We start from the raw sequence: 27,267 nt of genomic DNA on the forward strand, positions 1-27,267 counted from the left end.
ATCTTTGGAAATGACCAGTGTTAACTGTTCTTCCCCCAGGCCCAGAGAGAGAGAAACCATGCTGAGCATTAAACTTTTTTATTCTGCTGTCTGCCCCCAGTGGGGTCCCTCAGCCAGTGTCTAGATTACAGGTACAGAACAGTACAGCAGCATGTATAAAGTCTGTATCATACATCACTAATCTGAGGGAGGGATGCTTACTGAACATCAAACGGCACACACCCTGCAACCCCCTTTTGAGTGGGTTTTAAGTATGTTAAAAGGTAGAGTACAGGGGCTGCTAGGTATAGCTGGGAGACAAAAAGTGACAGGACATATCCAACTCCATCTAGGCCCCCCATATTCCATTCTGAAATACAGACTTGGACATTGATCAACCTAATACAATGTTACTTATTTGAATCGGAGTAAGATGAGTGAGCACTGAATTAAATTAAAAACCCATCCTACCCCCCCCCATCATTTACACTTAATTAGATTCAACCTTTTTCTCAACTGAACACAAGTCTCCCTCTCATAACAGGGTACCTCTGCTTCCTGTACTGTACATGATAGGTAATATACCAGTTCACTACCACTCTCTCACTCCTATATTGGATGCTAGCAAGAACGAAAATGCACAGAAGCCATCTAAGTTCCCTTTCTGCAGATCTTCTACTCCCTCTCTCTCAGTCCTCTCTCTGCAGGTCCTCCACAGCCTCCAGTAGGTGTAGTGCCAGGCTGTACTGGCCATGGTTCTCAGGTAGGATCTCTATGAGGCGGCTCACCAGCCTGCTGGTCTGACTCAGGGGCACCGATGGGCACCCCAGCTCACTGGGGTCCTGGGGAAAACACACATGAATAGCATCAGTAGCTCATACAAAACTAGGGGGTTGAATTAGTTACACAATATGATGTTCAGTGGTTATAGGATGATGCCGAAGACTAGCTGGTCTTACCATGGCCTTAAGTGTTATGAAGGTGCCATAACGTGGTTATAGTGTGTATTCAGGAGGCTGGTAAGTCTCACTATAGGCTTGAGCCAGGTGTTCTACAGTGGTTATAACATGTTATAAGGTAACACAGAGGTTGATCTCACCATAGCCTTGAGCCAGGTGCAGAGTGTGGGGGGGAGGCGAGCCAGCAGCTCCATGGCGGGCCGGGTCTGGGTCTGGGTGTGGAGCAGGGAGTAGCTCAGCCTCTGGCCTGTTAGAACCAACAGCTGGGAACCCAACACGTCCTTATCCTCCACCTCAAACATCACCTGACGACAACACACAGGCTTCAATGTCATATTTTGTGTGAGTGATCATATTCATTGTGTGTATAAAGTTATTAAATATGACAAGTAACATGAGTGTACGAATATGTACACTCATTGGATAGTTTTAGGTACACCACCCGCTCACGAAAATGGATCTCTCCTACAGACAGTGAGTCACGTAGCCGTGGCTTGTTTTATAAAGCAGACAGACGTCAATGCATTGTTACTGTTCTATTGAATGTTAGAATGGGCAAAACCAGTGACTGAGCGTGATATGATCATTAATGCTAGGCACTCTGGATCCAGCATCTCAGAAACAGCCACCCAGGTTTACAGAGAATGGTGAGACTGACATAACATCCAGTCAGCAGCAGTCCTTTGGGCGAAAACAGCTTGTTGATGAGAGAGGTCGAAGGAGAACGGCAAGAACCGTGCAAGCTAACAGGCAAATAACAGTGCAGTACATCAATACAGAGCGGCATCTCTGAAATGCACAACTCCTCGATCCTTGTCAGGGAAGGGCTATTGTAGCAGACGACCACCCTGGGTTCCACTCCTACTAGAGAAAATCAAGAGGGCTCCAGTGAGAACACGGTCACCAACACTGAACAATTGAGGAGTGGAAGAACATTTAGTTCAGTTGAGTGGCCTGGTCAGTTCCCAGACCTCAACCCAATAGAGCGTCTTTGGGATGAGATGGAACAGGCTGTTCGCAGCATGAATGTACCAACGTCCAATCTGCAGCAACTGCATGATGCCATCGTGTCAGCATGGACCAAAATCCATGTGGAACATTTCCAACACCTTGAAGAATTCAGGCTGTTTTGGAGGCATAGGGGAGTCCAACCCGGTACTAGATGGGTGTACCCAATACACTCACTGGGGGGTTTATGTTTTATGTGTTAGTATGTGTATCAGTTTCTATCCAGTTACCAGCAGATGTGTATTGAGGGACCTGTTGGTGTATGACTACCTACCTGCTCTGCCCGGGGGTCCAGGCCCTGGTTGTACAGCTCACACACCAGATGTCTGCGCAGGATGTCCGGGTTGACCTGCAGCAGGAGTCCCAGGTCCAGACACAGAGAGGGCCACGTCTTGTCCCCTGACCCAGACCCAGGGCCCTCCACCGCCACCCTCTGGGTCGTCACCCAGCCTGTCAACACCCTGAGCAGGAACTCCTGTCTGAGGGAGACCAGGCCAGGGTCCATGTCTCCACTGGGCATCAGCTGGATGGACGACAGCTCTCTAAAGAAGGCATTCTTACCCTGGAAGAAGGAAAGACTTGCAGTGTATAGTGTAGGTCATTGTTTCCCAACCCTCTCCTCAGGGCCTCCCAGACATTTCAAATGTTTGTTTTAACCCTAAAAACTGGCACACCTAACTCAATTAGTCAACTAATCATCAAGCCTGTGACTAATTGAATCAGGTGTGCCAGTTTAGGGTTAAAACAAACATGTGAAACATCTGGGGAGGCCAGAGGAGAGGGTTGGGAAACACTGCTGTAGGTGTTATGCATGTGTGTACTCTTTGGTTTACACTACGTGTTTGTCTCACCTTGCTGTCGAACAGGCTGAGTGGTTTGACCCTGAGACTGAAGGTCATAGCAGTGTGGAGTAGAGAGGCCAGGAGATAGTGGTGTTGTACAAGGGGGTAGTGAACTCCCTTCTGCTCCAGGGCTAGCTCTGCTAGGGAGGCAGGACCCTCTGCTCCCCCCCACACCTCCTCCACACACAGCTCTGGAGGAGTCACCTCTTCTACCCCCGAGTCTGCCTGGAGGGGAGAGGGGTTCAGAGTAACCAAAGACCAGCATCAGGATTAAAAACCATCCAAAGCGCAGTCTATCTGTGCAACTACAGATGCTTTAGTTCAAAAATAATTCTTCTAAATCCCCGTGCTGCAGTAATGGTACACTGTGACAAACTCTCTTGCATGGTGACATGCACATATACCCACTTTGCATGCAGCACATGCTTTTTACCTGTGCTGCAACGCAGGGAAACATTTTAATCTGCCCAACTGTATGCATCCATCCATCTTTTTTGATCCGTACCTCCATCAGAATCTGTAGCAGCTGAACACAGGAGCCCAGGAATGATGTCATGGCACAGTCTCCCATTCCCACATCCTGAATACACACACAAACAGACGTTATCTACACGTCTATTCACAACAAGTCCCAATCAGAGAGGTATGTAGCTGTAAGGCTGAATAGGGCAGGGCTGCTCACCCGTCGACACAGGCGGTCCTTAGGGGCCTTCCCCACCTGTGGAGAGAGAACACAAACAGACGATCAATTGCAGCACTATGAAGAGAATCATGATCCGAATCAGGACACACCGGGGACTGATTTGAATGGTTACATCCCTACAGAATGTTTGTTTTGTATGTGAGAGTTCTGATGAACATATTCTGTAGGGATGTAATGATTCACAGATATGCATCGATCCCCGGTTCAAATGTTTAAGATAGGACTGAATCGGTCAGAAACTGAAACGTTACGTATCGCCGGTTCACTAACATGGCTCATATTACTTTATTTCCTCTCCTTCAGTGTCGAGCATTTAACTGTGTTGACAGTCATTGATCAATATCAGTAGCCTAGTCAAAGTGCACATTGCCTAACGAGAGGTCGGCCACCTGTCACCTTCAGCATTCAAATGTTTAAAATGGCTTGCGCAATATTAGGCTTTATTAGATGAGTGACAAGTTCAACCGATGTAATTTCAAGGTTATTGTTATCAAAGGTGCTGTTGAAAACGTCATTTTACTGGAATAGCCTAAGCTACCGCTACAACTCTCATTTGGATATAGTGGACTAAACTCCACTCCATGGTGAAGGAAGATTGTGATGACTCCACAAACAGTGGAGCAGAGACCTGGGTTTGTGGAACCTAGGACCACCTCCATCGATTCGCCCAAGGTCAATCCTTCAAATGCATTTAATTATCGAATGCCTACCTTCTACCTATGTCTGTCCTCTGTAGTGGTGTGCCTTTTGTTTGCTGAAATCCATACATTTTCAATAAATGTTAATCAAATACAACCACCGACTTTTTCCTTGTTGAGATTCAATTGGCACATGAGCATTTGCGACGAGTTGCCATCTGAGCAACAGCAATGAGCAAACAGTCGGTGGTTGTTTTTGTTGAAAGTTTGAAAAAGTATGGATTTCGGCAAAAAAATAAATCCAAAAAGCTGTGCTATATATTGATACATTACTAGCTCAAACACTTTGAATCTGCAAAAATGATGAATTGATTAGTATTTCAGATCAACAGTGGGGGGAACAAAAAGCTAACATTGCCCCCCCCCCTCCCTCCCTCTATCTGATAGTGGGGTGGCAGGTGCCCAGTTTCCCTTGTGGCTTAGCCCTACATACACCATACATACTGAACAAAAATATAAACACCATGTAAAGTGTTGGTCCCATGTTCCATGAGCTGAAATAAAATATCCTAGATATTTTTAATACGCACAAAAAGCTGATTTCTCTCAAATGTTGTGCACACATTTGTTTACATCCCTGTTAGTGAGCATTTCCTCTTTGCCAAGATAATCCATACACTTGACAGGTGTGGCATATCAAGAAGCTGATTAAACAGCATGATCATTACACAGGTGCATCTTGTGCTGGGGACAATAAAAGGCCACTCTAAAATGTGCAGTTGTCACACAATGCAATTGGCATGCTGACTGCAGGAATGTCTGTCCACCAGAAGTTAATGTTAATTTCTCTACCATAAGCCGTCTCCAATGTCGTTTTAGACAATTTGGTACTGCGTCCAACTGAGCTCACAACCACAGACCACGTGTAACCACGCCAGCCCAGGACCTCTACATCCGGCTTCTTCACCTGCAGGATCGTCTGAGACCAGCCACCCAGACAGCTAATCGAATAATTTCGGCACAAACTGTCAGAAGCAGTCGTCTCAGAGGAGCTCATCTGCGTGCTTGCGTCCTCACCAGGGTCTTGACCTGACTGCAGTTCGGCGTCGTATCTGACTTCAGTGGACAAATGCAGCACGGCCCCACGCTGAAAAGTGTGCTCTTCACGGATTAATCCTGGTTTCAGCCACACCCATTACTGACAGATGTATAAAACCGAGCACCCAGCCATGCAATCTCCATAGACAAACATTGGCAATAGAAGGACCTTACTGAAGAGCTCAGTGACTTTCAACGTGACACCGTCATAAGATGCCACCTTTCTAACAAGTCAGTTTGTCAAATTTCTGTCAGCCCGAAGGACGCATCTGGGTTTGGCTGCTGCCAGGAAAACACTACCTGCCCCAATGCATACAGCCAACTATAAAGTTTGGTGGAGGAGAAATAATGGTCTGGGACTATTTTTCATGGTTCAGGTTAGGCCCCTTATTTCCAGTGGCATTCTAGACGATGCTGTGCTTCCAACTTTGTGGCAACAGTTTGAGGAAGGGCTTTCCTGTTTCAGCATGACAATGTCCCCGTGCAGAAAGCGAAGTCCATACATAAATGTTTGTCGAGATCGGTGTGGAAGAACTTGACTGGCCTGCACAGAGCCCTGACCTCAACCCCATCAAACACCTTTGGAATGAATTTAAACACTGACTGCGAGCCAGGCCTAATTGCCCAAGACCTGTGCCAGACCTCACTAATGCTCTTGTGGGCTGAATGGAAGCAAGTTCCCGCAGAAATGTTCCAACATCTAGTGGAAAACCTTCCCAGAAGAATGGACTAAGTCCATATTAATGCCTGTGATTTTGGAATGAGATGTTCGACAAACGTGTACTTTTGGTCATATAGTGTATCTGTGACATACAGATGCAGAACTGTATTCCCAGTCATGTGAAATACATAGATTAGAGCCTAATTACTTTTTCAAATTTCCTTTATATGAACTGTAACTCACTAAAATCTTTGTTGCATTTTGCATTTATAGTTTTGTTCAGTGTACATGTACATAATTTACACACACAAAGACAGCGAGAAGTCAGCAAAGGCAGATATAGCACACACACACAGGTCAGCTCAGGCAGATATAGCACACACACACACAGAGAGAGGTCAGCTCAGACATATAACACACACACACACACACACACACACAGAGAAAGAAGTCAGCTCAGACAGATACAGCTCAGAGTCCTAGCTCATCAGATCCATCTGCAGATTTGAATTTGGAATGGAAAATGTGTGTGTTTATGCAAACCAATGTTAGTGCATCGTATCGAACCGATTCACATCGATTCCTTTCAAACTAAAACGTATCATTCCTGTATCGTATCGGAGCCCGTGCATCTAGATATCGATTCGTGTTGAAGGGGAAAGATGCACATCCCTAATACTCTGCTCACCTTCTCTATAAGGAAAGCAGCAGCTGAGAAACATTTAACGATGAACGTGTTCCACATCATTGAAGAGATGCCTGCAGGAGAAAGAGAGAACCATCTTATAGCACAAACGAAGGGACACACTGAGTGAATATTGCATAACGTGAAGCATAGTCTCACCCAGCTGGATGTGAGGACTTGAGACTAGCTTCAGATGTTCCACCGCCCAACAAAGATATCTCCCCTCCTACAGAGTGAGAGACAACAAAACATTTGATTGTACACCTCAAACTGTCAGTATATACAGTATCAGTCAAAACCTACTAATTCCAGGGCTTTTCTTTATTTTGACTATTTTCTACATTGTAGAATAATAGTGAAGACATCAAAACTATGAAATAACACATGGAATCATGTAGTAACCAAAAACATTTTAAACTAATCAAAATATATTTTATATTTGAGATTCTTCAAAGTAGCCACCCTTTGCCTTTGACAGCTTTGCACACTCTTGGCATTATCTCAACCAGCTTCATGAGGTAGTCACCTGGAATGCAATTCAATTAACAGGTTTGCCTTGTTAAAAGTTAATTTGTGGAATTTCTTTCCTTAACGTGTTTGAGCTAAATCAGTTGTGTTGTGACAAGATAGGGGTGGTATACAGAAGATAGCCATATTTGGTAAAAGACCAAGTCCATATTATGGCAAGAACAGCTCAACAACAGTCCATCATTACTTTAAGACATGAAGGTCAGTCAATGCGGAAAATTTCAAGAACTCAAGTGCAGACGCAAAAACCACCAGGCGCTATGATGAAACTGGCTCTCATGAGGACCGCCACAGGAAAGGAAGACCCAGAGTTACCTCGACTGCAGAAGATAAGTTCATTAAAATTACTCCACCTCATATTGCAGCCAAAATAAAAGCAGCAGAAACATCTCAACATCAACTGTTCAGAGGAGACTGTGAATCAGGCCTTCATGGTTGAATTGCTGTAAATAAACCACTACTAAAGGACACCAATAAGAAGAGACTTGCTTGAGCCAAGAAACACGAGCAATGGACATTAGACCGGTGGAAGTCTGCCCTTTGGTCTGATGAGTCCAAATTTGAGATTTGTGTCTTTGTGAGACGCAGAGTAGGTGAACGGATGATCTCTGCATGTGTGGTTCCCACCGTGAAGCATGGAGGAGGAAGAGGGGTGTTGCTGTGGGGGTGCTTTGCTGGTAACACGGTCTGATTTATTTAGAATTGAAGGCACACTTAACCAGCATGGCTACTACAGCATTCTGCAGCAATACACCATCCCATCTGGTTTGCACTCAGTGGGACTATCATTACCCAAAACACACCTCCAGGCTGTGACAGGGCTATTCGACCAAGAAGGAGAGTGATGGAGTGCTGCATCAGATGACCTGGACTCCACAATCACACAACCCAATTGAGATGGTTTGGGATGAGTTGGACCGCAGAGGGAAGGAAAAGCAGCCAACAAGTCCTCAGCATATGTGGGAACTCCTTCAAGACTGTTGGAAAAGCATTCCAGGTGAAGCTGCTTGAGAGAATGCCAAGAGTGTGCATAGATAGCTGTCATCAAGGTAAAGGGTGGTTACTTTGAAGAATCTAAAATATACTTTCATTTGTTTAACACTTTTTTGGTTACTACATGATTCCATATGTGTTATTTCATAGTTTTGACATCTTCACTATTATTCTACAATGTAGAAAATAGTAAAAATAAAGAAAAAAACATTGTTTAAGAAGTGTCCTAACTTTTGACTGGTGCTGTAGATGTGTATGTATGTGCATGTCTGTGTGTGTAAATGTGAGTGTGTATATAGATATGTATGGATGTCTGTGTGTATAGATGTGAGTGTGTTAGATGTGAAGGTCTGTGTGTCGGTACTGTACGGAGCCCCACCTCTGGGTCTTTGTTCCACTGCACCACGTACTCCCAGCAGCAGTGGGCAAACAGCAGGTCAGGAGAGAGGGAGTCTGGGAAACGCTGACACACAGACACCAGCAGCTCTGGAGGAACACAGGAACACACACTAATATAACAACAACAAATACACTTCCCTATGGAGGAATCAGGTTAGTGACCACAGGAGTACACACTCACCTGCTGCCCTGTTGAAGGCTGCATCCTCCTGGCTCTTTTCTCCCTTCCCCTGCTCTGGCTGGGAGGGCTGTTCCGTGCTCTCGGCCTCCCCCCTCCTCTGCAGCATGTCCTTCAGCCGCTCAGGGGCCAAGTCCTGCCTGAACACCCACTTAGCCACGCTGTCTGCTATACCACCTGAGAGAGGACGAAGGGGAGAGAGAGAGCGTAGGTAATCACTGATCTACTGTATATGTGATTGTATTGTATCACTCTCACCAATCCCAACCCTCTCAGATCTGAGATTCCTTCAGAGATTATGGACTTTTTTATTTCTTATAGTACGTATCCAGTACCTCGGCCCCCCTCCAGCAGGGCTTTGACTGAGCAGTGTGGTGTGGCGCTCCCTGGTGTTCCCTGAGGAGGAGGCACACACAGCAGTGTCTGCAGGGACAACACGTCCTCCAGCTGTCTCACACACACCGCCCACTGCTCCAGCTCCAACGACACCGCCTCCCACTCCGACTGGAACTGATACACACACACACACACACACACACACACACACAGAGAGTCAGTGACGAAGCACACATATCAGTGTGTGTGTGCTAGGGTGTGTGTGTTCACCCTCTTCTTTGCCAGAGCCAGGTGATTATATGTGTGTGTGTGTGTGTGTGTGTGTGTGTGTGTGTGGTGTGTGACCTTGGTTTCAGCCAGGATGGTGATGTTAGCTTTAGCAGCGCGGTGAGCCACTATTGCAGCCAACAGGGCGGCAGCAGAACTGTGGGACTGGACACACGCAGACCGCACCTGCTGCCACCAGGGGGAGACACACTGCATGTCCCACGACTCCTCCACCGCACCTAGGGAGAGGAGGAACACAGCCGTCTACAGAAGTCAATGGGAGTCTAGCCACATACCATCTAACCACAAGCTAACTCAATGTCATCACAGCACAGACCACATTGGAAATAAGATGTGCTCACACACCTTTCATGGAGCTGAGTGCAGTGAGCAGTGTGTGTAGGTGTCTGACGGCCTCTGTTTTTTTCAATACTTCCTTCTCTCTGTGCAGCCATACACTCAGCAGCAGAGACTGAGGGAAAACACACACGGACAGACAAGATGGATGAGTAACATGTCATTCTATTTCAAACAGTCCATTCTTCCTCCCATTCCCAAATCCTCCCTTTCTAGAATCGGCTTCCTCTTATTCCTCCACCACCTCTTTACCCTCTCTCCCGCCTCTCCTCACCAGTAGTTGCTGTGGGCTGATGCCGGTCTTCTGCAGTGTGTTACAGACTTTCTGTAGAGGGCTCTCTCCTGTCAGACAGCCCCAGAACAGAAAGCTCCCTACAGGGGAAAAACACACACAAACTAACCTCTAATACACTTATAGGTAATAGTGTGTGTGTGCGTGTGTCTGTGCGCATCTTTGTGTCGTGTGTGTGTGCGCGTTTTCATTCTACCAAGCTGTGTCCAGTCTGCGTTGGGCCCTGGCACAACTCTGATCTCCTCTCCCTCACACTCCATCTGGGACAGAAAGCTCCGGACAGGAAGTGATGCGTCGGGGGAGTCCAGGGCGAAAGAGACGGAGGGGCGGGAGCCGGATGTGAGCTCTGCGTAGCGCTGCAGGGTAGGGGAGACACGGGCCAGCTCCTCCTCTATACCTGCAACCTCCGTCTGAAAAGGAAGAGGCGGATGTGGAACAAGAGAAAATAGAAAAGAGGTTCTAGATTCCAAATTGGTGACTGTTGCTGACAACTCAGCAATGGCCTGCCGTTTACTGCTCTGACTGTAGCTAATTAATTCAGTGTCAGACTGCTGTACAACCAGTGGTGTTTGTTGTACTCACAGGTTCAGTGTGTGTGTCTGTGGTGGCCTCCCCAGTAGAGTGGAGCTGTTGGATGTCTGTGTAGAGCTGCAGCAGTTTCAGCTGGGAGGAACACAACTGGAACAACCCTTCATCTACCGCCTCAGGGTCTGCAGGGACAGTGCACACGGGCAACACACACAGGCATTAACCCACACACACAGACATTAAGACACTTATTTGTACACGGTTTAATAATATTCAACCTCAATACATATCCAGAAATACACAGTACCTTGCCCTTTGAGACTGGCCAGTAAGACCCGGGTGATGTTGGTCAGACAGGAGACTGGAGCATTCTTATTGGCTAGCAAAGACTCCAGGGCCTAAAGGACAGAGAGCAGTAAGTAGTAGTACTGACCCCACTATGTGTGTATGTGTGTGTGTGTTGACCTGTTTCTTAACGGCAGGGTGTTTGATGTCCAGCAGTACACTCTGGGCCTCGCTCTCCAGGATATCTGTAGAGAGGTGGTCAAAAGTAAGAAAGAGCTCTTCTGGTTTGCCCTGTTCAAATACTTCCGTAAAGGGTATCCTCCCATCTTTTCATTTCCCCCCTCCATCTCTGTCGTACCTGGTTCCACCTCTCTGCTCTTCAGTAGTGTGGTCAGTCTCTTCAGCAGGTGCATGTCCTTCGCCCTCTCACTCTTCTTATCACTGACATAGGGAACATAATCATTATGTCCCTTTGGTAAAACTACACAGGCTGTGTATGGTGCATTCGGAAAGTATTCAGACCCCTTCACTTTTTCCACATTTTGTTATACACCCCCAAAAAACTTGTCTGTAATCGCTGCCAAAGGAAGGAAGCCAACAAAGTACTGAGTAAAGGGTCTGAATACTGATATTTCAGCTTTTTATTTGTAATAAATTTGCAAAGATTTAAAAAACGATTTTATTCAATTTAGAATAGGGTTGTAATGTAACAAAATGTGGTAAAAGTCAAGGAGTCTGAATACTTTGAATGCACTATATATGTGGAATCTTTCACAATACAAGAATTGTACTCCTGATCTTCCCAAGATGTCCCAACTGTACTATGAAGTGTGTGTTAGTGTGAAAAGTCACCTGAGGGCCAGATGGAAGGGGACAGTGACAGTGCGTAGCACTCCAGTAGCAGGGTCAAACAGACACACCTGCTGTGTGTGGAGCAGCCAGCCCTGACTAGTCACACTGTTCACCCCCATCAGCCGGTAGCCTGCATACAGCAACCTGACACATACACACATAGGAGAGAAGGAAATGGTTACTGGTTAAAGTAGTTCAAATGCTTTAGAAACATACAATTAGAACTGTGTGTGTGTGTGTGTGTGTGTGTGTGTGTGTGTGTGTGTACCTGCAGTGTTTCCCTACAGTGAAGGCTCCTACTCTGGGCCCCTGCTGTGTGCCCCACACCTCCAGGATGCCTCTCCTGGGTGCATAGATGACCAGGAACTGGGCGTGGCGCCGAGGGAGGGGCGCAGAGGGTGAGGACTCGCGCTCGCCCCGCCCCTCAGACACCTGTACCCAACCCAGCTGGGCATCCCGGTATCCTGGGAAAACACAGAAATAGGTTATTATAACTAGATAAATAAGTAGGGCCTTTTTCCAAGTCAAACACTAGACCCTACTCAACATTAGCTGTCTTTATACTAAACCAGATAATTCATTTGCTGATGAGTTGGGCTGTGATGATACCAGTATTGCAATATTTTTTCCATGGCAAAAATGAAAACAAGAAGCAAGAAGGGCCTTTAAAAACCTGCTGTGTGTTGAATATTGTGTACTATAGCTTGGAAATAAATTCATGTGACTCTGGATGACATCATAATGATGTTTGTTTCCAACATTAGGGCTGTTTTCATGTTTTCTTTTCTTGCCACGATACTAATGATACTGGTATCGTTCCGGCCCTACTGTTGAGTGTTGAAGGGAGAATTCTCTTTCACCCTTCCACATGCGGATAGCTATGCCTCTCCCCACGTCAAGCAGCGTGACCCTGCCGAAGTCGTCCGTGACCCCAGCCAGAGTGTTACAGGGGGACAGACAGATGAACTCCCCGTGGCGCCGCGAGTCTGGGAGACCAAACCTGAGGGCGGGACACGAGAGGGAGGAAGGAGTTTGGGCTAGCCAATCAGTTAAGTGAGAAATGTAAAAAAAAATAAAAAGGCTAATTGATTAACGTTAAAGTGATAAAAAGATAACTTGGCAATTTGACTGCGTAGATTGCATGTGCAGCACAAACAGTTCCCTAGTTCTTCTGATAAAAGGGATGGTGTTGGTCACCTGACTGCCAGCGGCGTGGCCGGCTCCACCTTGGGCTTCTGTTTCTGAGTTGGCTCCTCCTCACTCTGTTTCTTCCAGCCCAGCCACCCACTGACGAGAGAGCGAAAGAGATCAGTGCGAAAGAAAGGTCAGATAGGAGAGAGAGAGAGAAGGGGAGAGAAAGGGTGCAGAAAGAAAGGCCAGATAGGAGAGAGAGAGAGAAGGAAAGGGGAGAGAAAGGGTGCAGAAAAAAAGAAGCCATGCAGAAGAAAGACAGAGGGAGAAGAGGGAGAGAACATACAGAGTTATAATTCATTAGTTGTCAGGGAAGAGATGCTATATATCAGTGTATTGATGTTGCTGCTTTGTGTCCTGTGTGGCTGTATCAGAGGTAGCATGGCTCAGTGAAGGCCCCAGCCGTATCAACACACCCACACACAGCACCACAGGGAATACTCACCATGATTAAAGGGAGCAGGAGGCCAAGATACTGACAACCGGGAAAAGACTCATAAATACAATCACCAAGAAAAACACACACGCACCTGGCGGCGCTGAACAAGGCCGATGTGAGTTTGCTCGCCACAGCCAGAGCCACATGGGAGAGGAGAGGCTGGGAGCTACCCTGGAGAGAGATAAAAACAATATTTTATGACTGGACATTTTCGTGTTGATTTGGTGGAAATGTCCGCTCTGTTTACAGCAGGGGTGGGAAAAATAAGGCAATCCAGTCGGCGGGAGATTTGAGTAAAAACCATTTTTGGGGGGTGGGGGGTAAACTATTTTGGGTTAAAATAACACTACAGGCTAGATAGAAAGTATGTAGAAATTATAATGGACCTTTATAAATGTTCAAATAACTGCCCTTTTTCAAAATAACTCCTCCTCTGAATTTAGAAATCCTGATGTGGCCCACGAGACAAAATTATTGCCCATCTCTGCTCTAGAGGGAATAGACAAGTCAAAAATCACTGCTACTGGTCTGAACTAATGCCGACTGTGCTTACTTCTTAAAGAGTAACTACCAATCTCTCAAGGAGATAAATAGACAGGCATGAGGTGAAGAAAAAGATGGACAAACACACACCTCAATGGCATAGTAGAAGCCTGTGTAGGGTCCTCCCCCCACAGTTATGTACTGACTCATGGCGGGGGGGCTGCCCTTCACAGAGGCATGGAAACCCCCCAGGATAGACGCATTTTTCATCTGGTCAAACACACACAGCGTCATTATACCTGACAAGGGAGGGAGGGGCGGAGAGAGAGAGTACCGTTTTAATGGAGAACATAGCTACACTTTCACTGTCTGTCAACCAGAATCCATGATCTTCTCCAACTTCTGCTCACCATGCACCTGCCCCACTCCCTGTCCTCCTGCCCAACTTCCTGTCCTCCAGCCCCCCCCATCCACTCCCTGTGCCCCTCCACCCATCTGACCCTCCCTCCTCGACTCTCTCACCCACGCTGCTGTGGTCTACGATGGTGTCCATATCCTGTAGACCCCACTTCTTATAGGCCAGAGGAGGAGGATGGACCACCTCACTACCTGCTGCTGCTGCTGAGGGGGCGAGTAGGGAGAGAGAGAAAGGTAAGACACAGAAAGTTAGGAATAATGAGTAAGAGAAGGGGTTTGGAGAAAGAGATCAAGGAAGTGAGGGTTGCCAGAGAAAGAGGAGATGAAGGAAAGAGTTGAGTAAATGGTGTGGAATGACAAAATCACCTCAAGCCACAATACACAAAATATACCCATTAAGAATGCTACATGTACTACCCTAAGTGCCAAATACTAGCTTTTGTGCGTGTGTCAGTACCTGCATCCTTTCTGGCGAACTCTGTCAACCCAGCCAGCAAATAGAGAACATGGTTCTATTAAACATCATGTAACCTTTATAGCACAATTACTATGGTACTACAACTAGTTTTACAACTACGAACACTAACCTACAGCGCTGTGAAAAAGTATTTCCCCCTTTCTAATTTTCTCTACTGTTGCATTTTTTTATACTGAATGTTAGCAGATCTTTAACCAAATTTTAGATAAAGGGAGCCTGAGTGTACAAATAACACAACAATGACATACATATTTTATAAACAAAGTTATGCAACACACAATGCCCCTGTGTGTAATTGCCTTACACTCAATAACTGTTTGTGCCACCTTTAGCTGCAATGACTCCAACCAAAAGGTTCCTGTAGTTGTTGATCAGTCTCTCACATCGCTGTGAAGGAATTTTGGCCCAGTCTTCCATGCTTTAACTGCTTTAACTCAGTGACATATGTGGGTTTTCAATAATAAACTGCTCGTTTCAAGTCCTACCACAACATCTCAATAGTGATTAGGTCTAGACTTTGACTAGGCTATTCCAAATGTGTTGCTTTTTAACCATGTTCATGTAGACTTGAATGTGTGTTTTGGATCATTGTCTTGCTGCATGACCCAGCTGCGCTTCAACTTACAGACGGATGGCCTGACATTCTCCTGTAGAATTCTCTGATACAGAGCAGAATTCATGGTTCCTTCTATTCAGGCAAGTTGCATCCTCAAACCAGCACACTACCACCACCATGATTTACCGTTGGTATGGCAACACAGTGCCATCAATAACACAGAGAGGCTGCTGCCTACATACAGACTTGAAATCATTGGCCACTTTAATAAATGGATCACTAGTCACTTTAATAATGCCACTTTAATAATATTTACATATCTTGCATTACTCATCTCATATGTATATACTGTATTTTGTACCATCTATTGCATCTTAGCCTATGCCACCCTGTCATTGCTCATCCATATATTTACACATATACTTATTCCATTCCTTTACTTAGATGTGTGTGTATTAGGTAGTTGTTGCGGAATTGTTAGATTACTTGTTAGATATTGCTGCACTGTCGTAACTAACTGTGGAATGCAGTTTTTGGTTTTCGCCAGACATAATGGGACCCATCTCATCCAAAAAGTTCACTCAAGTTTGCCAAAAAGCACCTGGAAGATCATCAAAACTCTAGGATGAATGATCTATGGACAGATAAGTAAAAAGTATATGTTTTTGGAAGACATGGGTCCCATTATGCCTGGCGAAAGCCAAACACTGCATTCCACAGTAAAAACCTTATACCAACGGTCAAGAATACATTCTGCTCTGTATCAGAGAATTCTATAGGAGAATGTCAGGCCATCTGTCTGTGAGCTGAAGCTGAAGAACAGCTGGGTCATGCAGCAAGACAATGATCCAAAACACACAGTCAAGTCTACATGTATATTATTAAAAAGTAAACATTTTGAAGTTTTGAAATGGCTTAGTCAAAGTCCAGACTAGAGGTCGACCGATTATGATTTTTCAACACCGATACCGATTATTGGAGGACCAAAAAAAGCCAATACCGATTAATCGGACAATTTAAAAAAAAATGTATTTGTAATAATGACAATTACAACAATACTGAATGAACACTTATTTTAACTTAATATAATACATCAATAAAAATCTATTTAGCCTCAAATAAATAATGAAACATGTTCAATTTGGTTTAAAAAATGCCAAAACAAAGTGTTGGAGAAGTAAAAGTGCAATATGTGCCATGTAAAATATGTGCCATGTAAAAAAGCTAACGTTTGAGTTCCTTGCTCAGAACATGAGAACATATGAAAGTTGGTGGTTCCTTTTAACATGAGACTTCAATATTCCAAGGTAAGAGGTTTTAGGTTGTAGTTAATATTATTTATAGGACTGTATTTATAGGACTATTTCCCTCTGTACCATTTGTATTTCATATACCTTTGACTCATGGATGTTCTTATTGGCTCTATAGTATTGCTAGTGTAACAGTATAGCTTCCGTCCCTCTCCTCGCCCCTACCTGGGCTCGAACCAGGAACACATCGACAACAGCCACACTCCAAGCAGCGTTACCCATCGCTCCACAAAAGCCGCGAACCCTTGCAGAGCAAGGAGAACAACCGCTCCGAGTCTCAGACCGAGTGACGTTTGAAACAGTATTAGCGCACACCCCGCTAACTAGCTAGCTAGCCATTTCACATTGGTTACACCAGCCATTAGGCTGATAGGCTTGAAGTCATAAACAGCGCTGTGCTTGCGAAGAGCTGCTGGCAAAACGCACTAAAGTGCTGTTTGAATGAATGCTTACGAGCCTGCTAGTGCTTACCATCGCTCAGTCAGACTGCTCTATCAAATCAGACTTAATTATAACATAACACACAGAAATACAAGCATTTGGTCATTAATATGGTCAAATCCAGAAACTATCATTTCGAAAACAAAACATTTATTATTTCAGTGAAATACGGGACCGTTCAGTGTTTTATCTAACGGGTGGCATCCCTAAGTCTAAATATTCTTGTTACATTGCACAACCTTCAAAGTTATGTCATAATTCCGTAAAATTCTGGCAAATTAGTTTGCAACGAGCCAGGCGGCCCAAACTGCTGCATATACCCTGACTGCGTGCAATGAACGCAAGAGAAGTGACACAATTTCACCTGGTTATTGCCTGCTAACCTGGATTTATTTTAGCTAAATATGCAGGTTTAAAAATATATACTTCTGTAAATTGATTTTAAGAAAGGCATTGGTGTTTATGGTTAGGTACAGTCGTCCAACGATTGTGCTTTTTTCGCAAATGCGCTTTTGTTAAATCATCCCCCAGCGTTGCATCGATTATATGCAACGCAGGACACACTAGATAAACTAGTAATATCATCAACCATGTGTAGATAAGATATAACTAGTGATTATGATTGATTGATTGAAGATAAGTTTAATGCTAGCTAGCAACATACCTTGGCTTCTACTGCATTCGTGTAACAGGCAGGCACTCATGGAGTGCAATGAGAGGCAGGTGGTTAGAGCGTTGGACTAGTTAACTGTAAGGTTGCAAGATTGGATCCCCTGAGCTGACGAGGTGAAAATCTGTCGTTCTGCCCCTGAACAAGGCAGTTAACCCACCGTTCCTAGGCAATAATTGAAAATAAGAATGTGTTCTCAACTGACTTGCCTAGTTAAATAAAGGTATAAAATATATATATATAAAAATCGGAGCCCAAAAATACCGATTTCCGATGGTTATGAAAACTTGAAATCGGCCCTAATTAATCGGTCAGTCCGATTAATCGGTAGACCTCTAGTCCAGACCTAATCCCAATTGAGATGTTGTGGCAGGACTTTAAACGAGCAGAAAATTAATCCACAGCCAAAAATTAATCCACAGCCAAAAATTAATCCACAGCAATGTGAGAGACTGATCAACAACTACAGGAAGCACTTGGCTGCATTCATTGCAGCTCAAGGTGGCACAACCAGTTATTGAGTGTAAGGGGGCAATGACTTCTTCACACAGGGGAATTGGGTGTTTCATAACTTTGTTAATTAAATAAATAAAATAAGTATCAATTGTTGTTATTATTTGTAAACTCAGGTTCCCTTTATCTAATATTAGGTTATGGTTGAAGAACATTCAGTATCAAAGATTTTTTTTTTTTAATCGAGAAAATTATTTCTAATTTGCTGTCAAAAAGGGGAAAAACCTTTTTGACAGCACTGTACCTCTACTGCTACTACAGTACCTCGACAGACACAAAACACACACACAGAGCAGTACCTCGACAGACACAAAACACACACACAGAGCAGTACCTCGACAGACACAAAACACACACACAGAGCAGTAACTCAACAGACACAAAATACACACACAGAGCAGTACCTCGAGCCACCTGGTTTCTGCAGGCGCGTAGAGACTGAAAGAGACTGAAGCCATCAATAGTGACCAGGGCTGCTGGGTAAAGAATGCTCAGCTCCTCATGCTAAGAGAGAGAGAGAGAGAGAGAGAGAGAGAAATTCATAAATACAAAGTGTCATGAAAAGAACCTTGATACCCAGGCCCAGACAGCTGTCAGTGTTTTGGTGTGTGCTACAGCCGTACCTGCTCGGTGACACCAGGGTGGCGGGGGATCTCGTAGGTGCGACACTTGAGCCTCAGGACAGGATCCTCATTCAACAGCTGGGCTAGGAGTAGAACCCCACTCTGACAAAAACACACAAAACACCACTGTTAGAATAACATTACAACACCAGCCAGACTTCCAGGTAACAAGTCAATACTGCTGTACTGCACCTCTGTGTAGAAGCGAACATAACCAGATGAGAAGCCCACTACAATACAAGTCCAGTCTGGCCGACCTGTGGAACTCCTGAACACACACACACACACAGACCGACAGACAGAGTTAATACTTATCATTAGAACACAAACCTACATACACATTGATATGTACACACAAGTGATCATACATGAAGGATGGACACACACACAGACAGTGTCGGACACACTAGATGGCTTACCTTTTCTGGCTGGCCAGAGGTATACAGATGACACTGCTCACACTCTCCCTGTAAAGGCAGACACGCACACACACACAGTCGATATGTATACTTTTACCATGTAAGTAATAATGAACTTGCCATGTCAAAAAAGTCAATTGAATTGAATTGAAACTGGAATCTAATCTTGACTTCTTTCTGTGTCCTTTCCTTTCCTCACATTCTCTCAGTCTAACACCCTCTCTCATTCATCCACCCTTATGTTTCTTTCCCTCCGTTCTCTCCCCCACTCCTCCATTCTCTCCCCCCCTTCCTCCATTCTCTCCCCTGTCCTCCTCTGTTCTCTCCCCCCCACCTCCTCCGTTCTCTCCCCCCCTCCTCCGTTCTCTTCCCCCTCCTCCTCCGTTCTCTTCCCCCTCCTCCTCCGTTCTCTTCCCCCTCCTCCTCCGTTCTCTTCCCCCTCCTCCTCTGTTCCCCCCCTCCTCCTCCGTTCCCCCCCTCCTCCTCCGTTCCCCCCCTCCTCCTCCGTTCTCTCCCCCCTCCTCCTCCTTTCTCTCCCCCCTCCACCTCCGTTCTCCCCCCCCTCCGTTCTCCCCTCCGTTTTCCTCCCCCCCCTCCTCATGCGTTCTCCCCCCCTCCATTCCCCCCCTCCGTTCCCCCCCTCCTCCTCCGTTCTCCCTCCCCCTCCGTTCCCCCCTCCTCCTCCGTTCTCCTCCCCCCTCCGTTCCCCCCTCCTCCTCCGTTCTCCTCCCCCCTCCTCCTCCGTTCTCCTCCCCCCTCCTCCTCCGTTCTCCTCCTCCTGCGTTCTCTCCCCCCCTCCTCCTGCGTTCTCTCCCCCCCTCCTCCTCCGTTCTCTCCCCCCCTCCTCTGTCCCCCCCTCCATTCTCTTCCCCCCTCTTCCCCTCCTCTGTTCTCCCCCCTCCTCCTCCGTTCCCCCCTCCTCCTCCGTTCTCCTCCCCCCTCCTCCTCCGTTCTCTTCCCCCCTCCTCCTCCGTTCTCCTCCCCCCCTCCTCCTGCGTTCTCTCCCCCCCTCCTCCTGCGTTCTCTCCCCCCCTCCTCCTCCGTTCTCTCCCCCCCTCCGTTCTCCCCCCCTCCTCCTCCATTCCCCCCTCCTCCTCCGTTCTCCCTCCCCCTCCGTTCCCCCCTCCTCCTCCGTTCTCCTCCCCCCTCCTCCTCCGTTCTCCTCCCCCCTCCTCCTCCGTTCTCCTCCCCCCCTCCTCCTGCGTTCTCTCCCCCCCTCCTCCTCCGTTCTCTCCCCCCCTCCTCTGTCCCCCCCTCCATTCTCTTCCCCCCTCTTCCCCTCCTCTGTTCTCCCCCCTCCTCCTCCGTTCTCTCCCCCCTCCTCCTCCGTCCCCCCCCCCCTCCACCTCCTCCGTTCTCCCCCCCCTCCTCTGTCCCCCCCTCCATTCTCTCCCCCCTCCTCCTCCGTTCTCTCCCCCCTCCTCCTCCGTTCTCCCCCCCTCCACCTCCTCCGTTCTCCCCCCCCTCCTCCGTTCTCCCCCCCTCCTCCTTCTCCCTCTGTTCTCCCCCCTCCTCCTCCCTCTGTTCTCCCCCCTCCTCCTCCCTCTGTTCTCCCCCTCCTCCTCCCTCTGTCCTCTCTCCCCCCCACTCCTCCTTATGTTCTCTCCAACCCCTCCTCCCCCCATATTCCCCCCCGTTCTCTCATTCCCTCCTCCCCCCGTTCTCTCACCCCTCCTCTGTGCTGAGAGTTCCACTCCAGGACACAGCCAGGGTCATCTCCTCTCGGCCGCCATCATCTGTCCGCCACTTCGCTGCAAGAAAGAGGAGACAATGTCAACACACACCCCGCCAACAGCAGTGTATGTGTCATTGGGGAGATGTTTATGTATTTGAGAACATTGACTTTATTTCATGTAGCTTTAATAAGGGTAGGGTAGATAGCTTTTGTGTGTACATTAACATGCGTGTCTGTGTTTTGGGACACATACCTGAGAGAAACACAGCCTTGTGGTCTTTGGCAACGACCATCAGGTCTGAGCAGGGAGACAGAGAAACCACACAGTCCTGCAGCCAGGGGGCACTCCCTGCAGCACTGTCCTCCTCCACCCCCTAAGGAACACAACAACAGGACCAAACCTTATAGATCACAGCGGGCAATGGAAGGGTGCTGTCTGATTTAGGCTAGTCTTTAGTTAAATAAGATAAATAGTGTAAGAGACAGACAAACTGACCGTGGTGGTGCCACTGCCATCTTCTTTGGCCTCAGGGTTATCCCATGACCCCCAGTCTGAGTCGTCCCAGGCCAGCTCATTCTCTGAGCGAGAGAGATCAATCACAACTATTAGGTGGTGCAATCCAGAGTCAATTGTCAGTTAAAATGTTAGTGGTTATTTGTAACTCAGCTGGTAGAGCATGGTGCTTTTTATGCCAGGGCAGTGGGTTTGATTCCTGGGACCACCCATAAGTAAAATGTATGCACACATGACTAAGTCACTTTGGACAAAAGTGTCTGCTAAATGGCATATATTATTATTATTATTATTATTATTATTATTATAATAGTTAGGCTATAAAGCTGAACATTTATTAAAATCAGGTGATGCATGATACACTTGTACACACATCTTTGGACTGGCAGGGGCAAACTAACAAAGAAGGCGGAGAGAAAGCTGAGCATCAAGTACAAGAGACCTCCCCCGACCCAAAGAGAGAAGGGATGAAGTTGGAGATGCTATAAATATCAGTAAGTGGGGGAAGGAAAGAGATTGACAGAACTCGCATTGACAGTGGGACTCCTGTTGACATAGTCTGACTGCAACATCCATTTACAATGGCTCAGGGCTTTGAGTATGTGTATGTATGCTTATGTGTGTGAGTGTGTGTCTTCCTTTGTCCAGCATCATGCGGTAATCTGTTCAAGCGCCCTCCTGTAGGATGACTCATATGACAAAGGGCAAATCGCCCCTCCTTCCTCCCTCTTTCCATCTTCATCTGCCTCCCGCTGGTACTGCAGCTCTCCAGGTCTCACCTGCACTACACCTTGCGCTCATCAACTGCTATAATCTCTAATTCTATTATTCATGATGTGACAGGTCAAAGATTTAAAGAGACATAGGAATACGTGCATTCTTTACACTCCCTGGTATTTGTAGCACTTAGATCACTGGAACAAAATTTGCGACTTGAGTTGTTAGAGAGAGTTGTCAGATTCTGCAGGCATGAGATGACAAGTGACGTAGCCCATAGAACAAATTACAGTCTAATGTCAACTGGATTGTCAACAACAAGTTGTGCAATTTGTGAACCATTATTTAGTCTCAATTTTTTTTTACACACACTTCATACAAGTCAATAGCAAATTTTGCTGTTTGTATACCTCGTCTCTTTTTTCAAAGCAATCAAACAAGTTGGTCATAACCAGCAATGTAGCTCGCCCAGAGCTGAGCGTTAGCTAGTTAATTTACCTGTTTTCTTGTCCCCCAAAGAAGGGTTGTTTTGCTGGTTCTGGAACAAGAACTCCCGGACTGCTTTGAGTTCTTGGACCCGGCAGAACTCGAGCAGGCAGCAGGACATTTCGATCCCGTCCCGACGAGGCAGAGGGGATACAGGGAATTAGCCAGCTAAGCTAACGTTAGCTGGCAGCTGCAGTCCAACGGGGAAACAACAACGTTGCAGTATGATGAAGTTAGCGCTAATCAAGAAGACAAGACTCCTCAGGGATCCTTTGCGTTGAAATATGTATCGTTTCCATGAATGTTAGTAAACAAATACATGTACAAGGTGTTGCTGTCAGTGGATTTCGTTAATATTTGCACCGTTTCAACCCTTTACTTCAAGTGTTTTGGTGATGACCAATGACTGACTGTATTGTGATGACACATCGCTAACCATAAAATACAATCTCGAGGCACTTTTACAGAGACAATTTCGTGTACGTCGCCCTCTATCGCTCAGGAAGGCAGGTTCAACAAATAAAATTGAGCTTTGTTCAAGGTCAGCAAAGGTTGACAATTCAACACAGCAAAAACGCCTACCCTTAAGGCTTGAATCGATAATTACATTAGTGCCAGTAAAATAATAATATGTGAAATCTATTGGTGCTGCCTTTTCACACGGGGTTTAAACCTGGGATGCATCTTGAGAGGACTGCACCGGCGTTTGCATAATATGAACCGTGTACTGTTCTTGAATGCACCACAAGCCTGCGAACATTTCACTGCGCAAACCATAGAACAAACGGCATTTGTTATGACTCTGACATTATCAAACTCGTTCTAATTTGCTGTTCATGCCATTTGATTTTCCCACGTTGGATGTAACAAAACGTCATACATAATGATGATAAACCGCTTGTCCTAGTTTATCGCTTTTGATACAATGTAACTCGTCGTCCTGAGTGTTCGAAACAGCGGCTCGCTGGAGTGGACAGCTTCTTACTTCCTGATGTATGTTTCAACAGCGAATGGAAATTATTATGTAGGGGTTGTGCAACCCAGTTTGTGGCATGAAATATCTAGCGCTGCAACATGAAAATAAATCCTGTGTCTAAATAACTGACTGGTCAGTTTAACGGCAGACAGTATGCTAACACAGTCTGTTGTATTCTAGCTTGCTCTGCGGAATCCTTACAGCCTTCAAGATGCTTGAGACTCCTCCTGGCTATCCCTTCGAAGAGATAGAATATGAGGACATAGAAGTTGAAGAGGTAAGTGTCGTATGATAGCTGCCTATAGTACCAAACAATTCGCCTTTTGTGAGGGGAAATTACAGTAACCTTGTTGAATAGAAGTTTAGTGTTGTGATCATCCATGCCACTTCTGTGTCAGTTTCAACTATGGAGCCAAGATAGGCTACCTCTTTCAAAACACCAGCAGTATCTAATGATTTTTATAAACGGGGTGGTTCAAGCCCTGAATGCTGATTGGCTGACAACCATGGTATATCAGACCGTATACCACGGGTATGACAAAGCATTTATTTTTACTGCTCTAATTACGTTGATAACCAGTTTATAATAGCAGTAAGGCACCTCGTGGGTTTGTGATATATGGCTAATACACCATGGCTAAGGGCTGTGTCCAGGCACTCAGCGTTGTGTTGTGCTTAAGAACAGCCATTAGCCGTGGTATATTATCCATATACCATACTTCCTCTGGCCTTATTGCTTAAGTAGATTATACAGAAAATTATGAGACCGACCACCACTCAGCAACATGTCAGATTATAACCTAGAAGAGGACCCGTTGTCCAGGACTCTCAGAAGGGACAGAAATTAAAACACAATTATTTATATACTCACTATTTATATATACCACCTCGTCTCCATCTTGGCACTCCCCCACATTGTAAAATAATTTGGATGCTATAGAAATGCATTTATTAATGTCTACATTTGTTTTTTCCATATTTATTCTATTACAGACACCTTAATGCATAGTTTCAAATTGTATTGTGTAAGTTAAACATGAAACAAAATATACAAATATTTTCTTTAACGTATAAAACAATGCAGTACCAGTTGAAAGTTTAGAAACCTACTCATACCAGGGTTTTTCATTATTTTTACTATTTTCTACATTTTGTACATCTTCAGTATTATTCTACAATGTGGGAAATACTATAAAATAAGAAAAGCCCTTGAATGAGTGGGTGTGTCCAAACTTTTGACTGCTACTGTATATTTTTGACCTTGAAACATTTAATTGAAATACTGTAGAATTCCATTAATTCCTATGGATGACTGCTTCTTCTGGCTGCATCAAAGCCTCTCATTGGCCAATACATAGCATCAGCAATCCAGGGTTTATATACATTATTGTGAAAACACAACATTTTCCTTGAAAGCATGTTACTAGACTAGAGCTGCTGTGTTTTATATGTGTGACATTTGTTTCTTTGTGTTTCTCCAGGTTGTTGGCAGAGGGACATTTGGAGTTGTCTTCAAGGCTAAATGGAAAGGCAAAGATGTGGCCATCAAGACCATAGAGAGTGAATCTGAGAGGAAAGCTTTTGTAGTAGAGGTACAGGAACCTCCTCTCCTTACCTGCTGTAAAGCATCGTTTTTCGTTTAACCCTGTTTTTTGGGGTCTAGTCTATTGTTGAAATAAGTTTTGTTATCCCAATATAAAAATTCTCGCTAACATTTATGGACTCTTTTGATATTAGGTAGCAGCAGTCAAATGATATCCAATTACAATGTAAATTAAGCAATACATGAATGTTAAGATGGTGAGATCCGTTTCCATGTCTCTTCTTCATCCAGCTCCGCCAGCTTTCCAGAGTAAATCACCCAAATATTGTCAAGCTCTATGGCTCATGTGATAATCCAGTGAGTACATTCAGGAGAGTTGTCTTCTTAGTATGATTTGCCTGGTGTTCAATTATATACTTTAGGCCCATGTGTAATTATTCATTTATTAGTGATGTATTATTCATTTAATAGGTCTACAGATTTTCCTCTATATTGACACCACGTTTGCAATCTCATACACTAAGTGTTTTCCCTTTTTATCAAAATGATTGTAACATTCTCACACAGGTGTGTCTTGTTATGGAATATGCTGAGGGTGGCTCCTTATACAATGGTAAGAAATCAATTCAGCTTCATTTCAACATAGTATTTTCTTTCATGTCATTTCTTAGCTATTTCAATAAGTGTATTGTTAGTACTTCAATTTGCCAACCATAGCTTGAATCCCTCATCTTAGTCGAAGTGCATTTAACAGTGTATCAATCTCCCACCATATTTCTGTCTAGTTCAGTGTGGTGTCTTGTGCAAGGGATTCTTACTGTATGTCATTGTTCAATCATGATCTGTGAGGGTCTGTGCCAGTTACCATGGTTAATATTGTATCTCTGTCTGTTCTGTGCGCCCCACCCGACTTTCTGTCTCTCTTTCTCTCTCTTGACTGTGTTGTCTGTCCATTCCAAGTGCTGCATGGAGCTGAGCCCCTGCCCCAGTACAGTGCATCCCACGCTATGAGCTGGTGTCTGCAGTGTGCTCAGGGTGTATCCTATCTCCACGCCATGAAACCCAAGGCCCTCATTCACAGAGACCTCAAACCACCCAAGTATGGCCCTTTTGTTTGTGCTGTTGCTTAACTGCCTGTTTCTGGGTTGCAAAATTCCGGGAACTTTCCCACATTTCCTCAGTTTTCCAGAAATCCTGGTGGGAAGATTCCTGGAATTACGAGGGAATAAGCAGAAAATTCACGAGTCCTCCAACCAAGATTTCTGGAAAACCAGGGAATTGTGGCAAAGTTACCAGAATTTTGCAATCTGTTTACAGTACTTAAAAAAAAGAATATTGTATATATGGTACCAGTCAAAAGTTTGCACACACCTACTCATTCGAGGGTTTTTCTATATTTTTACTAATTTCTACATTGTAGAATAATAGTGAAGACATCACAATTATGAAATGACACATGGAATCTTGTAGTAACTAAAAAAGTGTTTAACAAATCAAAATATATTTGAGATTCTTCAAATTAACCACCCTTTGCCTTGATGACAGCTTTGCGCATTGGCATTCTCTCAACCAGCTTCATGAGGTAGTCACCTGGAATGCATTTCAATTAACAGGTGTGCCTTGATAAAAGTTCATTTGTGGAATTTATTTCCTTAATGTGTTTGAGACAATCAGTTGTGTTGTGACAAGGTAGGTTTGGTATACAATTATGTCAAGAACAGCTCAAATAAGCAAAGTCCATCATTACTTTAAGACATGAAGGTCAGTGAATTCGGAAAATTAACAACTTTTAAAGTTTCTTCAAGTGCAGTTCCAAAAACCATCAAACGCTATGATGAAACTGGCTCTCATGAGGACCCAGGAAAGGGTCTGGAAAAGGAAGACCCACAGGAAAGGAAGACCCAGAGATACCTCTGCTGCAGAGGATAAGTTCATTAGAGTTAACTGCACCTCAAATAAATGCTTCCAGTAACAGACACATCTCAACATCAACTGTTCAGAGGAGACTATGTGAATCAGGCCTTCATGGTCGAACTGCTGCAAAGAAACCACAACAAAAGGACACTCATGACTTTCCTGTGCAGATCCGAAGGATCAGGTTACAGTGGATCAGCTCTACAGCGCCCTCTCTCTCCCACAGAGGGGGAGAGGGATGGAGTTAGGCAGTTTTATGACGGTCGTAAATAAACTCAGCAAAAAAAGAAATGTCCTCTCACTGTCAACTGCGT

At 45.2% G+C, this 27,267-nt stretch overlaps 2 protein-coding genes across 8 annotated transcripts in view; one reads left to right on the top strand and one right to left on the bottom strand.

The window, feature by feature from the left end:
• Positions 1 to 62: 62 nt before the first annotated feature.
• On the bottom strand, positions 63 to 23,510 carry LOC110498075 (rab3 GTPase-activating protein non-catalytic subunit). Of its 7 annotated transcripts, none has more exons than XM_021574647.3 (35): positions 22,533 to 23,270; positions 21,300 to 21,382; positions 21,057 to 21,177; positions 20,798 to 20,879; positions 19,129 to 19,176; positions 18,902 to 18,977; positions 18,710 to 18,811; positions 18,491 to 18,590; positions 14,576 to 14,596; positions 14,224 to 14,322; positions 13,852 to 14,000; positions 13,310 to 13,389; positions 12,786 to 12,875; positions 12,449 to 12,588; positions 11,857 to 12,052; positions 11,589 to 11,732; positions 11,095 to 11,177; positions 10,917 to 10,981; positions 10,759 to 10,849; positions 10,506 to 10,633; positions 10,120 to 10,333; positions 9,906 to 10,003; positions 9,641 to 9,746; positions 9,353 to 9,513; positions 9,007 to 9,181; positions 8,675 to 8,848; positions 8,474 to 8,580; positions 6,733 to 6,799; positions 6,577 to 6,647; positions 3,471 to 3,506; positions 3,294 to 3,368; positions 2,798 to 3,013; positions 2,221 to 2,508; positions 1,079 to 1,243; positions 63 to 821 (listed from the first exon to the last, which is right to left on the bottom strand). In XM_021574647.3, exons 1-35 carry the CDS (start codon positions 22,639 to 22,641, stop codon positions 669 to 671), a joined length of 4,113 nt encoding a protein of 1,370 aa, XP_021430322.3. In that variant the 5' UTR covers positions 22,642 to 23,270; the 3' UTR covers positions 63 to 668. The 7 variants fall into 7 exon arrangements, with proteins under 7 accessions (XP_021430322.3, XP_021430319.3, XP_090067592.1 ...); XM_021574644.3 differs by having other exon boundaries at positions 3,222 to 3,368; XM_090211466.1 differs by lacking the exon at positions 14,576 to 14,596 and having other exon boundaries at positions 14,224 to 14,319; positions 22,533 to 23,510.
• Positions 23,250 to 27,267, top strand: part of LOC110498078 (mitogen-activated protein kinase kinase kinase 7) — a 20,712-nt gene continuing 16,694 nt past the window's right edge. The window contains exons 1-6 of the mRNA XM_090211468.1: positions 23,250 to 23,513; positions 23,677 to 23,773; positions 24,978 to 25,088; positions 25,331 to 25,396; positions 25,607 to 25,652; positions 26,000 to 26,138. Coding sequence (XP_090067594.1) covers positions 23,708 to 23,773; positions 24,978 to 25,088; positions 25,331 to 25,396; positions 25,607 to 25,652; positions 26,000 to 26,138 — 428 coding nt within the window. The 5' untranslated portion in view covers positions 23,250 to 23,513; positions 23,677 to 23,707. The remainder of the gene's footprint in view (positions 23,514 to 23,676; positions 23,774 to 24,977; positions 25,089 to 25,330; positions 25,397 to 25,606; positions 25,653 to 25,999; positions 26,139 to 27,267) is intronic.

Source organism: Oncorhynchus mykiss, chromosome 19, assembly GCF_057628025.1.
Source record: "Oncorhynchus mykiss isolate SJ-2025 chromosome 19, ASM5762802v1, whole genome shotgun sequence".
Lineage (NCBI taxonomy): Eukaryota > Metazoa > Chordata > Actinopteri > Salmoniformes > Salmonidae > Oncorhynchus > Oncorhynchus mykiss.